The sequence below is a fragment of the Polypterus senegalus genome, chromosome 11 (assembly GCF_016835505.1).
Source record: "Polypterus senegalus isolate Bchr_013 chromosome 11, ASM1683550v1, whole genome shotgun sequence".
Lineage (NCBI taxonomy): Eukaryota > Metazoa > Chordata > Cladistia > Polypteriformes > Polypteridae > Polypterus > Polypterus senegalus.
This window is the reverse complement of record NC_053164.1, coordinates 64,816,952-64,832,807: the sequence shown is the minus strand read 5'-3', so window position 1 is coordinate 64,832,807 and position 15,856 is coordinate 64,816,952. Positions and strand designations below refer to the sequence as shown.

The following is a 15,856-nucleotide window of genomic DNA, read 5'->3' as shown; positions in this document are numbered from 1 at the left end:
ACCCACAAATATTTTGTGGCAGCGTGTCTATTGGATAGCTGCTGATGGACGACCTTATATGGGCAGGCACAACTCCGCCTCACACAGCGACCGAGCTGCATGCTATAGCTGTATATATGGATGAAAGTAGGTTCCAGTTATGACCATTACACGTAGAATTTCGAAATGAAACCTGCCTAACTTTTGTAAGTAAGCTGTAAGCAATGAGCCTGCCAAATTTCAGCCTTCCACCTACACGGGAAGTTGGAGAATTAGTGATGAGTCAGTGAGTGAGTGAGTGAGTGAGTGAGTGAGTGAGTCAGTCAGTCAGTCAGTCAGTGAGGGCTTTGCCTTTAATTAGTATAGATATAGTATAGTATAGTATAGTATAGAATAGTATAGTATAGTATAGTATAGTATAGTATAGAGGTGAAACGGCGGTCCGCATGGTGTGAAGACAACAATCTCTCTCTCAATGTTGACAAGAAAAAAGAGATAATCGTGGAATTCAGAAAATCACGTCCTGCCCACATCCCAATCAGCATCAACGGTTTAGATGTGGAGATTGTTAGGAGTACCAAGTTCCTCGGTGTGCACATAACTGAGGAACTTACGTGGATCACATGACACCTCATCACTAATCAAGAAAGCCCAGCAGAGACTACACTTCCTGAGGCGGCTGAAGCGAGCACGTCTTTCCCCTTCCACCCTCACCATGTTCTACAGAGACACCATTGAGAGTGTTTTGACCAGCTGCATCACTGTCGGTATGGAAACTGCAACATATGCGACCGCAAGCATCTGCAAAGGATAGTGAAGACAGCAGAGAACATTAATGGGGTGCCTTTCCCTTCACTACAGGACATATTTTATAAACGCAGTGTTCGCAATGCCTGCAGCATTGTGCAGGACCCCTTACACCCCTCACATGGAATTTTCACACTTCTTCCATCCAAGAGAAGATATTGCAGCATCAAAGCCAAATCTGCGAGGCTGCAGGAGAGTTTTTACCCCCAAGCTGTTAGACTCCTTAACACCAGGCTGCCCCCTGGGACCTTCCACATGGCCTCAACCACCTCTAAAAACAGAACTTTTATACATGAAAACCACTGTCCTGAAAAGATGAGTGTGCATGTAGAAAAGAACTGAAAATCTCATACTGACCTTTAAGTATTTTGACACTCCTGATATCCTTCTGCTGTGAAACATTCTGACCTGTCATTGTTTACACATCTTAAACAACTATCATACACTGACAATCTCTGTATTATCTATATCTATTATTTATTATTTATTTATTTGTTATATTACATATCTTACACATCAATATTGCTGCTACTTCTTTGTCCTATCTTTGCACAATGTCTTGTCTTGTTTGTGTTTTAATTTTTAATTTCTAATTTTTTAAATTTTAATTCTATTTTTAATTTATTATTTGCACATCATGTTGTTACACTGTGGACCCTGAGCTTCGCAATTTCGTCTATCTGTATACTTGTATATGGTTGAGATGACAATAAAGTTCACTTTGACTTTGACTTTAGATACTGTGTGTATATATATATATATATATATATATATATATATATATATATATATATATATATATATATGTTGCATAGCTTACTGTCAAATAATGGAAAGAGTACACGACACGTGTTTCGCCCTCATTTGGGCTCATCAGGCCTTACACACTCTACTGCTCCCCTATCAGAGATCGAACCTCGGACGTCAGAGGCGAAGCCCCTTTGCACTGCACCACGGCGTTTGGTTTGTTTATTTGACAGCCTGTAGGTCCCCACACAATTCTGGTTGTGACTCAGACTATGAATGCAATGAATATATATATTGCGGTAAAATCAGCCCAGACACTGACAAACACCAAAACACACAAGTGCAAAACACACACTTTTATTTATAGTTCATGCATTTTATGTGTGTATTGTATTTTGTTCAAATTGTAGTTTTTGTTGTGTCTTTTAAGAGGCACCGTAAGTGGAACAATCTTTTCATAATGGATTTCCCATCACTGAGTCTGGTCCATCCATGATGCTAATCCTCCTTCTTGGACACAAAAACACACCGGAGGTAACACACAAGTGAAATGAAACAAATACACAGCAATAAGAAGGTGGTTTCCAAGTTTTAAGTGATTCTGATTGTCTTTTGGTGTGGTACTTTAGTATGTAAAATATCTTCTCCCTTCCTTCAAGGCAGAGTACTGTAGGTCTCCCAAAGCCACATAACAAAAAGTTGTACAGCATGATTTTGAAAGCCCACTGAATTTACAGTATATTGAATAAATACTATCAAAAACATGATTTGTGTTGGAATTTAGAGCTGAAATTGTGTTTAGTAAGAGTTTCAGTTATAATATCAGTCATTCTATTCTACTTCAAAAATCTAAGTATATATTTTCTGCTGCATAGCTGTACGCCAGTGTTCTCAAAAGCCCCATCAAGATATAGGGTATGAGGAAAAAGCAGCTTCTACTTACCTGTGTAAATCTGAATGATTCTTTTAATTCTCTGACAATTTATAGACCTCTTGAAGTTTCTTGGTTGATTTTCTTATATTCTTTAAATATTTAACTAATACTGCCATTACCCGAATTTATTCAGACTTTGACATTATTATATGTGTGTGTTTCAAAAAATTTGTAATTGTTACAACCATGAGACTCTTAAAAATAAAAATTAAAATACATTTCTGGTGGTAGAGAATGTGCCAATGAGTCCCCTATCTCCATCCATCCATTTTCCATTTATTATATATATATATATATATATATATATATATATATATATATATATATATATATATATATATAATATCTCCATCCATCACTGCATTTCTCTAGTTTGTTTCCATGGTTTTATGGTAAAAAAAATGAGTTAGCAAATGATCTTACAGATATAAGTATAATGATAAACACAAGAAACAAAGAGGAAATACACAGCCAAAAAAGAGAAATCAACAATTTTGAAAATGTCTGCTATTGCACCATGAGAGCAGCCACAAGCCATGGAATTAAAGAACGGGTTTAATTAATTAAGTGACTGGTTGGGGTGAAATTGGTTGGTGTTTGACTTGGTTGTTCTTCTGCTGGCTCACTTACTTCACATTTCATTTCTGTATAAGAAAAGAAATGAAGCAAATAAAGATTCTCTATTTTATTGTTTGCTCTTGTATTCATTTTTTTCACTGCCCGTCAGTCCTTTTCTTTATTGTTTGTTAATTAAAGCTCTTACCTTTGCACATTGTATAATCTGGTTTAAAGTAGAGCACTTGTAATCCTTACATAATGATGAATAATTTTCTGAATAATAATTTCACAAATATGCTTATTCTAATATTGTAAATGTTCACAGTTTACAATCCCAACTAGCAATAGTCATAATTACTAAATTAGTTTCTTTGTGAAGAAAGCTTGGCTTATATGATGATAGTACTACAGCTGAACAAGAACTCTTTTCTGTAATAAACTATATTATCTCTGTTGTTTGTAAATTACAGAGCTCAATAATGCACCCATGGGTACAAGTTTAAGAAATGAGTGTCACTATAAACTAACAGCGCACAGTAACACACCTAAACTTTTAATGGCTACTTGTTTGAATGTTGGAACTTCTTCAGAGCAGATTTACCATAAAAAATAAAATCATTATTATAATGAATATATAATCAGTCCAATCTATGGATGCATGACTACATAGCATGTATGTAAATCTCATATGGAATTAAATTAAAGTGAAAGACTCTGATTCATAGCAGTCTCATCTATAAAATAGGAATAAAGTAATATAAGTGCTCAATCTCTCAAAAATGATTTTGAATAACATTATATATTGCTGTGTATGTGGTGTTTCAGTTTTGTTTTGTAATTATCATTCTGGCCCGCAGTTGTTCTACACACTACATTAACATTAAAATATTTTCACCTTTATAGCACATGAAAGGTTTCTGTTGATTGCAGTCTGAGTCATTCCAAGAGCCGTCTGTCTGGAACACAGCACAAGAAAACTTATGTGTCCAGTTTGTGTAGGCAACAGGATCTCCATTGGACCAGTACCAGTGGTTAGTTTCATGCCGGAGACCAATCCAACTTCTATTTTCTGATATTTTTAACAGCTCCGAATTTACTGTTTCATTCTCAACTGTCACCAGGTCAGTGTTGTTGGCTCTGCAATACTTCTGAGCATCATCCCAGGACATTGGCTTTGACACAAAGTAATATGAGGTGGAAACATTAGTTTCTGAGAAAAAAACAGGCATAAATGCATATATTTAGTTTTTAATTACCTGCTTGGAGGTAACTTCTTTAGTTAATTGAATACTATTTTTAAGTGACAATAATTTTCCTAAAACATGAGATGACCAAGAATCTTACTGTTGGTACAGAAAAAGGTCTTCTTCAAAGTACAGTTAGCATCATTCCATCCTTTTCCTTCATAGTTATTTACCACACACTTTTCAGTATGATTGTTATTGTCTGGATTACCACTAGTCCAGTTTCGAAATGTTGAATTCCCTCCATCAGACCACTTCCAAGGGTTGTTGAAGAGACCAATCCAGAAGTTGTCCCCCTGTGCTTTCTTCATCATTGCCTCATTTTCACTCTCATTTCTTATACTGACCAGGTCAGTGTAATTCACTCGACAGTAGTTCTGAGCTCTGCTCCAAGACACACTCTCTTTTATCCAGAAATATGTTTCATTGATGTTTCCAGTCTCTGTAAATAGGGAACATAGAATTGTATTTGCAAGAAGGACAACTAATAAAAGGAATTAAAACACTGTGAACATATGTCAGCCTGTAAAACTTTAAAGTAATCTTTTGAAATAAGGGACATAAAGATAGGCATTCTGAAAGAAACAGGGCTGAACAGAACCATTCAGAAATATGACGTTAGGAAAGTCTCTTTGTTAAATAAAAGTAAGCACTTTAAAACTAAGGATATTTTCAAATAAATCTGAAATAATTAATTTTAATGTAAGTATATTCATAAAGGGCAATAAAATAACAAGACAGTATTTTATAACAGTTAGATTACATGCCCTTATTGTAGTAAAAGATGGTGGATGATTTCTTGCCAGATGAAAACCTAGCAAAGTTTTTAACTTTACGTTTATGTTTCACTTATCTGTTGTGTTTTGCTTATGTTCCTACTGCTGCTGCCTCATAGATCTAGACCTTTTAATCAAAAATCTGCTCAAAATCTGTGTAGGGCCTGCTTGCTCTCCCTATTGAAGAGTGTTTTTTTAAGTACTCCTGTTTTCTCCAACATTGCAAAGTCATAAGTATTAAGTCAACTGCCATCTTTATATTAGCTTCATATGAGTGAATGTGGATGTGTGGATACATGTGGCCTGTAATGAAACCCTGACTATTAAGTTAAACCCCGACCTGCTCTCAATGGTACCTGGATAGGGTCAGGTCCCTGCAACCCTAAACTAGATTATGTGAGCAGTGGATGAAAAAGTGCATTTCATTAACTCTAAATTGCAGACAATGTAGAAAGAAATTTGAATTAACACCATTCTGGACAAAAATTTTTAAGTGCCTCTCAGACAGCTTTGGTGTCACAATCCCTCCTAACCCATTAACAGCTGTGTTTGGGGTTCTTCCAGATGGGCTTAAAGCAGAGGAGGACAAACAAACTGTAATTGCCTTTACTACACTATTGGCACGTAGACTTATTTTGCTAAACTGGAAGAATCCTAACTCTCCTGTTTTAAGTCAGTGGGTAACTGATGTCTTATACTATTTGAAATTGGAAAAATTAATTTTCAGTTAGAGTATCGGTGCAGAACTTTTTCAAAACCTGTCAGGATCTAATCAATAATAGTTTAGAATAAGCTCTTAAAACACTGAGGAAATAATTCTCTTCGCATTTTTTATCTGCTTATCAAACTCGTCAATTTATGTATTTTGACCAGCTTTAAGTTTTACCCCGATGGCCATCCTCTCTCTCTTGGGGTAGGGGTTGGGTTGTTTTGTTTTCAGTCCTATTTTTTTGTAAAAATTGATGTATCTGTATAAAATGATTATAATAAAATCAATAAGATAAAAAAAAGAAAGAAATTTTATTTTAGTACTGCCATATTACAAAATTAATGACATTATCCTGTCATGGTAAGGCTGTGTACTCTCTGGTATTGGCTATAATTTGAAAGACAGTTCATTTTAGAAAAACTGTAACCATGGAAGAATGTTTTTTATGGGTCTTGTGTGGAATGTGTGTGACTTTTTATTTGTCAGAAATGAAAGAAAATTTAGATTTGGGTAATGTATGTGTGCTTTTAATATTGATAAATAAAATATAATATGAGATGGATGAGATTAAATGATGTGAATAGGGTACATTTTTGGTTTAAATCAACCTTTTTTATTTCACTTTAATAACATTATATTTATTACAGATACTTAACTGTTGTAGCACATGAAAGATTTATTTTTATCACAGGCTGAATCACTCCAGGATCCATCGGACTGAGCAAAAGCACAGAACAAGTCTCTGTCCCAGTTGGAATATGTAAGATTTTCCCCGTTTGACCAGTGCCAGTTGTCACTTTCACAATGCAACCCAATCCAAAATTCTTTGTTTTCTGTAATGCTTAAGAGTAGCTGAATATCTTCTTCTTTATAAACAGTTACCAAATCTCCACAGTAGTTCTCTGCTGCAGTCCAGGTCATGTTATTCTGCACAAAATCAAGGAGTGCAACATTGTAGGACACAGCTAAGCTGGACCCTAAAAATAAAACATTCAAAAGTAAGACCAAATTTTAATACTTGATTTCAATAGTCAGGATCTTCTGACAACTGCCCACATTGCAAACCTTTACCTTTATCCTAACTTTAATTCATAAATGGAGTAAATGGTGAGAACGAGAAGTAAATACAAGGGAAACTAACACGCTGGTGAAGAGTGCAATCGCTGATCAAAAGTTATGCACATTAGAACTCACAGAAAAATGAATTTTTGTTCTCGCCTAAGTTTTTGTGAAGGCCTCTATAGCTGCAGTAGGTAGGTGGGGACAGAAACACATTATGTACCAACAGAATAACTTGTTGACTACTCATATTTCAAATTTGAAAAGAATACCTGTATGACATTTTTACACCAGTTTTTATGTGGGCATGTCCAGGTGCTTTTTAGAGGGACCATTATCCACATTTTGGAACGTATGGAAAAAGTGTAATAACTTTTGAATGCTTCAACCCACAGATATCAATGAGGGCTCTACTGAAAGTTTACACCTAAAGGAATCTATATCTACATACAGTGTCACTCTATTAGTTATGGAAATTCATGTTCCATACCAAAAACAATAAAAATACACATTTCAACAGAAAAATAGTCAAAACAAGTCTTATGGGCCAAAAATATATATATATATATATATATATATATATATATATATATATATATATATATTTTATTTTTTACTTTTTTTTAATAAAATGCACACAAACTATATACATTTTTTTACAAACTGTTACAACACAGCTCAGCGTTTTTCCATGTGCCACTGATTGTAGCAATCACTAGCAGGCAGAAAGCACAAGGGCGTGTCACATGTCGCTTCTCTGCCATTAGACGTCTCCTGGTACGATAGATCACTGTCACGCGCATATGCATCTATTACTTAATCGAGTGTATTTACGTATATCTGTACTTTTATCCATATTTAAAATGCGAAAAAACTTGGTGAAATCACAATAAACAACCACGCACCAAGTCTGCAGACTGGCACAAATGCCAGCAGCGCAGCTCGATCGGTTTTGTTTACAAGTTAGCATGGCAAGTTACATATCGGCGTGCTCAGCTGCTCATTGGCTGTAAGTGTGGAGTGTCACTCACAGCGCCCAATCAAACTGGTAGATTCTACCAGGGTTTGGAGTTGTGCGCCATCGCTCAGCTGTCAGTGGCACTCGTTGGCTATACGAGGTGCCAGTCACCCCCCAGACCCCTCGTAATTGGCCAACTTAGGTGTCAATCAGAAGCTAACACTTCCGTGTAACATGCTTTAGCATGGTTATTGCCGACAGAAACAAATTATGTCTGATATGACCAATAGAAATGAAAAAATATGTCGGAGCTAGTCTCGAGTTAAAAAACGTTTTCTGGAGTTTTTGTTCCTTTGAGGATCTATCGTGTGTTTTGGACCTAATCGTTTTACTGGATTATATTCTCTGTAGCCTTACGCACAGAATGAGATCAATATTGCTCGGAAATATTGATGTTTGACTTGCAGAGAGCCTTCAAAGGTAGGAAAAGTCAACTCTTAAAAGTATTTTTATTTATTTACCTCTCTGTAAAAAAGGATTTAGTGTCAGTGCTGTGGTTGTTGTGTGTCAAAATGGTTTATATCATCGGAAAGACGAGACTCTGAATTTTCATTTGATGTGTAGTATGTCGAGGTGCATGACAGAGGGGCATGCACACATGGCTGTGACATGGCTGTGACGTCGTCAAATCGTCGTTATGTACCGGGACCGGTACGTGTGCATGATGACCTTGTTAGGGACCAATTGAAAATGTTTAAAAAATATGAAAAATTGTAAATTTTGTGTAACCCTGTCCTTGCAGGTTTCTTTTTGTTCATGCACAGAGGTTGTATTTGTTCTTTGTATATATTTATCCATCTAGCCATCCTCCATTACCTAACCTGCTTTAACAAGTGTAGGTGGTGAGGATCGCTTGGGCCCACCTCAGGAACATAAGGAACAAGACATTCGCCCACCAGTCTATTCCTTGATACTTTCACACACAATCACACAGGACTAATCTGAGTGCTAATTGACCTAATCTGCATGCTTTGGGACAAAACAGGAAAAGCTGTAGAACAATACATAAAATAAGGGGTGACCATGTAGCCTCAACTCTGAAAGTGAATGGGCCAAAATTCAAACCCAGCTTCCTGGAGCTGTGAGAGATCAGCACTAATCAATCATCCATTGTACTTCCTTTGTGTAGTAATTGGGTCCCGTTTATTTAAGCATCAACCTTATAGCTAGGGAATCCATTCCCAGATATTCCCGGGAATGAAACTGCTCTAATTCCTGGGAAACCGGGAACGGCCAAGCTCGCATATATAGCGTGTAAAAGTGTAAAAATCGATCAAGAAATAACAGAGTTATAGTTGAAAATAATTAAGTGTCACGGTTTTTTGGCCCACAGTGTAGTGTTTTGCAGATTAATTCAGTCAACCAGCAGCAGTCGTCAGTCTCCAGGCTCCAACTAAGACTGAGTATAGTGGACTGGGAGGAGTCTGCACTCGGCAGCTCACAAATGCCGGGACAGGGCAGACTTCATTGACGTATGTCAGACAACAGCTTTGAACTGCAACTTGAAATTGCAATGCGTCAGTCTGTTGCATCCACATTATCTGTGCCAAGAAACTTGCCATCGCAGAATGATGACAAGAAACTGGATGCTTCAGTAAAAGCTGAAATGGCAGGGTTTCAAAGCAACAGCAAGCACGGGCGTTGTTTAGAACAAGTGTATCAGTATCTGATCAGGTAGATCACGTTGCATTAAAAAAAATAATAATTTTTTAAAATGTTAGTCTATCATATATCCTCCCTATGGCATTTGCTACTTGATTGACATACAGGGCGGCCAGTCTGAGATCTCTTTCCTTCTAACACATTGGTCGTCCTACATGCACCCATACAATCAGATTGTGATTCAGACTACGAATGCTATGAATGTAATTACACCCATCTACATGCTGTCAAGTAAACGAACCACACACCGTGGCTTCACCTCTGATGCTGATGTCCAAGTTTCGACGGGGGGGTGCAGTGAGTGTGTACGCCTGATGAGCCCAGAATTTGGATGAAACACATGTCGTGTACTGTTTGCATTATTTGACAGTAAAACTTTACAGCATTCTATGATCTGCTTCTCGCAACTGAAGATGGCACCATGGCGGATGTTTGCCAACACAAGCGTTACCTGGTAGGTAACCACCCATACAATCAGATTGTGATTCAGACTACAAATGCCATGAATGTAATTACCCCAATCTACATGCTGTCAAATAAACGAACAACATGCTGTGGCACAATGTAAAGGTCGAAACACATGTTGCATACGCTTTTTATTATTTGACAGTAAAATTATGCAATATATATATATACAGTGGAACTTCGGTTCACAAACGTCTCGGTACACGTACAAATCGGTTTACGACCAAAAAGTTCACCAAACATTTGCCTCGGTTCACGACCACACGCTCGGTATACAAACAAGCCAGTTTCCCTTTCGGTTGATTTCCGCACGTGTTGCATTGTTCTTGGTCAGACGTGCGTCTTTGCACATGCATGTATGCTTTCGCTGTGAATTCTTTGTGCTCTATTTCATTTCCCTTCCGGTTCATACGTGCCGATTACTGTATTAAGCACGTGTTCAGCCTCTCCCTGTTCATTGTTCTCAGTCAGACGTACGTGCTTTACCTGGGAACTCTTTGTGCTCTACAGTATTTTGTGTGCTTTTGCAGTTAACCATGGCTTCTAAGCACTGTAACTTCCTCTCCACCGAGTTCCTCCTCACTTCATGCCAGAACTTGATTCATGCAAGGTTAGTTTTCTTGGTGGTTTATGGTTAGTTTTTGTATTACGGATTTTTCAAATGTAAATTTTTCGGTTCGTAGCGTGAATTGTTGCAATGTTACTTTTCTTGGTTGTTTATTAAGTTATGGATTTTTCAAATGTTCATTTTTTTCCCTGTGCTTAAAACTCATTTAAAAAAAGGGTTTACAGCGATCGGGTCATAAGGCTATTAGCGTGAATTCCTGCAATGTTACTTTCTTGGCTGCTTGTGGTTGGTTTTTAAATAACATTTGGATTTGTTCAAATGTTCCCTTTTTTTCCCCTGTGCTTAAAACTCATTGAAAAAAGTGTTTACAGCATCGGGTCGTATGGCTATAGCGCAAACTCTTCCAATGTTAGTTTTCTCTGTTGTTCAAGGTTTTCTCAGTGTTATTCAATGTTTTTACATTTAGTTTACTATTACAATGTGCAGTCTATGGTGTAATTAACTATATTTGTTTTAAAAATCTTTAAAAAAATATATTTACATACAGTTCGTACGGTCTGGAATGGATTAATTGTATTTACATACAATCCTATGGGGGAAATTGCTTTGGTTCATGACCAAATCAGGTTACGACCAGAGTTTTGGAATGAATTATGGTTGTGAACCGAGGTTCCACTATATATATATCGACCTGGTCATTTTAAAAGTAGCTTGCAAGCCGAAAAAGTGTGGGCACCCTTGAACTAGATACATGTACTTATATGACAGCATGAACTGCTTGTAGATAAGGTTAGTCTTTAATTGGTGTCAACATATTAATAAGTAGTTTTATTAAAAATAAATGTTGGTTGTTCTAAAACCATTTACATGTGAGATGCCCTTGCACTGTGTCACTGTGTGAATGGATTCCCTACTTATAACCTGCATATCTAGTTCAGGGTTATGAAGTGGTATTGCTCAAAAATTAAAGTTCAGAGCTTTGTCCAAATGCCAAATGATTGGGTACACACACAAGTTTTGAATTGCCTTGTGTCACTGTTATTCCAACTCCAGCCTTCTAAGACTTTACTGAAGAAAACTTTAAACTGAATTTCATCCACTTAGACAACCTTTCTAATTAAGTATCTGCACTGACATTCATCAAATTCCATTGATCCAAACCTGAACCGAGGGAGGCAGTAGATAATTTTTTAATTTTAGTAAACCTTGTTCATATAGCCTAATAAAGATCATATTCAAACGAATGAATTAGACATACTGCACTCACATCTATGCCCCTGTTCTCACCAGAGACAGAAGAGGGCACATTTAATGGTTGCTGTGAAAAAAAAAATCATGAAGGACAAGCCTTCTTATGTGTTGTGTGTGTGGGTGTGTGCGCGCATATTAGTGAATGGGTGATCTAAACACAAAGGTCTGGCAACTGCTACATCAACCAGGACACTAACTGCAAAAAGAATTAAAATGTGCTGAAAGCAGAAGGAGGCTGTGTACCAAGGTACCTCCTTACATTCTCAGTTTAGAGGCATGTCATCCAACTAAAAACTTCAGCTAAACAGATGGGGCTTGCACTGCTGGTGTCCATGTTAAGATAATAAATAGTATGGCACACCATTTTTTTAAATACTCCTTATTTAATCCTTGTTGTGAAGGCACGATAAAGTCCCAGAGTTTACTTGTATATAAAACTTCAGGGAATAGGAGAGTCACTCCACAAGCAACATGCAGTAATTTTTTCTTTTAAAATAAAAATACCATTTAAAGTTAACAATAACCTGTACATTTACTGAACAGTATATAAGGTAAATCTAAGTGGATGCTTCAGTATTATAACCCAGCCACAAGGGATGCACAAACCAGTGTGTTTCTTCATGCCAGTCCCAAGCCTGGATAAATGGGGAGGGTTACGTCAGGGAGGCCATCCAGTGTAAAATTTTGCCAAATCAATATGCGAACAACAATACAAATTTCCATACCAGATCGGTCGTGCTCCAGGTTAACAATGACCTGCTAGCCAACAGGGTGCTGGCGGAAATTGGGCTACTGTTGGCCGAAGAAGAAGAATAAGAAGGAGAAGAGGGGGGAGACATGTCCGTAGGCAGTAGGAGAGGAGGAAGGTATATAGATTGAAACTGAGGGTAGGAACTTGGAATGTTGGCAGTATGACTGGAAAGGGGAGAGAGTTAGCAGATATGACGAAGAGAAGGAAGGTTGATATACAGGAAGACCCCGGGTTATGTACAAGATAGGGACTGTAGGTTTGCACTTAAGTTGAATTTGTATGTAACTCGGAACAGATACATAAATTTAATAAATGCTATTGTTTACCGACTGTAACCAAGCACTCTGCCAATGAATGATGGAGTGTCACCTCTCTGACCTTTTATTATTTCTACTTTCAATGGTGATGCTTTGTCTCTTCTTTACTGTATCACCAGCACTTGCATCAGATTTGTGTTTGAGAAACATTGTTGAAGGGTTAAGGCAAAAGATTAAGATGAGCTCTTCTGCACAGCACTGTACACGCTATCACAGCAGGAAGGCACCAGTCGTCAACATGTCTGATGTACTGACAAGAGACAACTTCCTGCTATGTACGTAACAGTACAAGCAGGCTTGCTAATTGAGAATGAATGGAGGCGTCGTGGGGCAGTTCATCACCAGCCCACCTCACAGTCACCTCCACTACAGTATGCTGCCTGCAGCATCCGCCCACAGAGAACGAACACGGTGCAGCCAAAGGTGGGTAGTGAATCACCCTCATTCAATAGGCAGCCATCCGATGCACACTACAATGCTACCCCCCGCTGCCCCATTCACCCTCAATGGTCTCTGTTCAGCCACAACCAGGTCACCGCTTGCAGCATTACCAGCCACCGCCGGCGTGAAGGGGGCAGCCGTGTGTGGTGGGCGGGCAGTGAAACCGCTTGCCACCGGGAGCCGCCCGAGGGACACTAAACTGCGTAGGCAGCGAAATCGCCCCCCTCCAGCCTCCATTCAGCCACCGCTTGCAGTGTTACCAGCAGCCCACCGAGAACAAACAGGCCAGCCGTGTGTGGTGGGTGGGCAGTAAAACCGCTTGCCGCCGGGAGCCGCCTGAGGAACACTACACTGCGCGAGTCGTCAAATTGCCCCCCTCCAGCCTCCATGCAGCCACTGCTTGCAGCGTTCCCATGCTGAAGATGACGGAGCGGCAGTTAACGAGGCGCATGCGTCGCAGCTGCAGCACATATGTAAGTCGTACGTCAGATGTCCGTAACCTGGGGACTACCTGTATTGTGTGTGTAAGAGACTAAATGGAAGGGGAGTAAGGCCGGGTGGAATGGAGGTGGATTCAAATTTTTCTATCATAGTGTGGATGGGAGGAGAAATGGAGTAGGGGTTATTATGAAGGAACAGTATGTCAAGAGTGTTTTGGAGGTGAAAAGAGTGTCAGACAGAGTAATGATTATGAAACTGGAAACTGGAGGTGTGATGATAAATGTTTTAGTGCATATGTCCCACAAGTTGGGTGTGCAGTGGATGAGAAAGAAGACTTTTGGAGTGAGTTGGATAAAGTGATGAACAATATACCCAAGTTACAGAGAGTGGTGATTGGACTGGATTTCAGTGGGCATGTTGGTGAAGGGAACAGATGAGACAAGGTGGTGATGGGCAGTTATGGTGTAAAGGAGAGGAATGAAGAAGGTCAGAGATAGTGGAGTTTGCCAAAAGGATGGACATGGGCTGTGGTGAATACATATTTTAAGAAGAGAGAGGAACATAGGGTGGCGAACTAGAGTGGCGGTAGGTGCACACAGGTAGATTACATCCCATGCAGAAGAGTCAATCTGAAGGAGATTGAAGACTGCAAAGTGGTGGCAGGAGGATTTTGTAGGATAACGTTGGAGATCAAGAAGAGGACGAGAGTGAGGGCAATGCCAAGGATCAAATGGTGGAAGTTGAAAAAGGAAGACTGCAAGGTTGAGTTTAGGGAGAAGGTGAGACAGGCACTGGGTGGTAGTGAAGAATTACCAGACAGTTGGGAAACTACAGCAGATGTAGTAAGGGTGACAGCAAGAAGGGTACTTGGTGTGACATTTTGGACAGAGAAAGGAGAAAAAGGAAACCTGATGATGGAATGGGAAAGTTACATGAGAGTATACAGAGGAACAGGATGGCAAAGAAGAAGTGGGATGATCAGAGAGATGCAGAAAGTAGACAAAAGTACAAGGAGATAAGGTGCAAGGTGAAAAGAGACGTGGCGAAGCTAAAGAAAAGGCGTATGATGAGTTGTATGAGAGGTTGGAAACTAAGGAGGGAGAAAAGGACCTGTACCGATTGGCTAGACAGAGGGACCAAGTTGGGAAAGATGTGCAGCAGGTTAGGGTAATGAAGGGAAAAGATGGAAACGTACTCAGAAACGAGGAGAGTGTGTTGAGCAGGTGGAAGAAGTACTTTGAGAGGTTGATGAATGAAGAGAATGAGAGAGGCTGGATGATGTGGAGATACAGTAGTGAATCAGGAAGCGCGAAGTGCAATGGATTAGCAAGGAGGAAGTAAGGACAGCTATGAAGATGATGAAGAATGGAAAAGACGTTGGTCCAGATGACATACCTGTAGAAGAATGGAGGTGTTTAGGAGAGATGACAGTGGAGTTTTTAACCAGATTGTTTAGTGGAATCTTGGAAAGTTAAAGGATGCCTGAGGAGTCGAGAAGAAGTGTACTGGTGCCGATATTTAAGAATAAGGGGAATGTGCAGGACTGTAGTAACTACAGGGGGATAAAATTGATGAGCCACAGCATGAAGTTATGGGAAAGAGTAGTGGAAGCTAGGTTAAGAAGTGAGGTAATGATAAGCGAGCAGCAGTATGGTTTCATGCCAAGAAAGAGCACAACAGATGCAATGTTTGCTCTGAGGGTGTTGATGGAGAAGTATAGAGAAGGCCAGAAGGATGGAGATTAAACAACTGGCTGAAAGGCTTCTGCGAGACTCAAGACATCGGGTTCATCGACAATTGGGACCTCTTTTGGGAAAGGCCGCGTTTCTTCAAGCGGGATGGCCTCCATCCGAATAGATTTGGCGCCCAGGTCCTCTCCGAAAACATCGCTAAGTTAATTCATCTATCTTGACTGTCTATTTCTACTTTAAACCCCTTCCGTAATGCTACTGCTTTGCTAGGACATAATGGCTTAACAAAGTCTTCCGTAAAAGTGCACAACATTAATAATCTAATAACCAATCTTAATGCACGTAAAAAATCTAGGCAGTGTGGCATAAACACCAATAATTAAAAGAAGCTGAAAAGACGGTGAGAAAATCTTCTTTAATATATTTTATTAAATAAAG

General features: G+C 39.0%; 1 protein-coding gene across 1 annotated transcript in view; it reads right to left on the bottom strand.

The window, feature by feature from the left end:
- LOC120539109 (macrophage mannose receptor 1-like) overlaps nucleotides 1-15,856 on the bottom strand; it is a 57,468-nt gene that overhangs the window by 24,342 nt on the left and 17,270 nt on the right. Inside the window, exons 3-5 of the mRNA XM_039768872.1 lie at nucleotides 6,411-6,731; nucleotides 4,370-4,711; nucleotides 3,921-4,235 (exon numbers count right to left, since the gene is read on the bottom strand). Coding sequence (XP_039624806.1) covers nucleotides 3,921-4,235; nucleotides 4,370-4,711; nucleotides 6,411-6,675 — 922 coding nt within the window. The 5' untranslated portion in view covers nucleotides 6,676-6,731. The remainder of the gene's footprint in view (nucleotides 1-3,920; nucleotides 4,236-4,369; nucleotides 4,712-6,410; nucleotides 6,732-15,856) is intronic.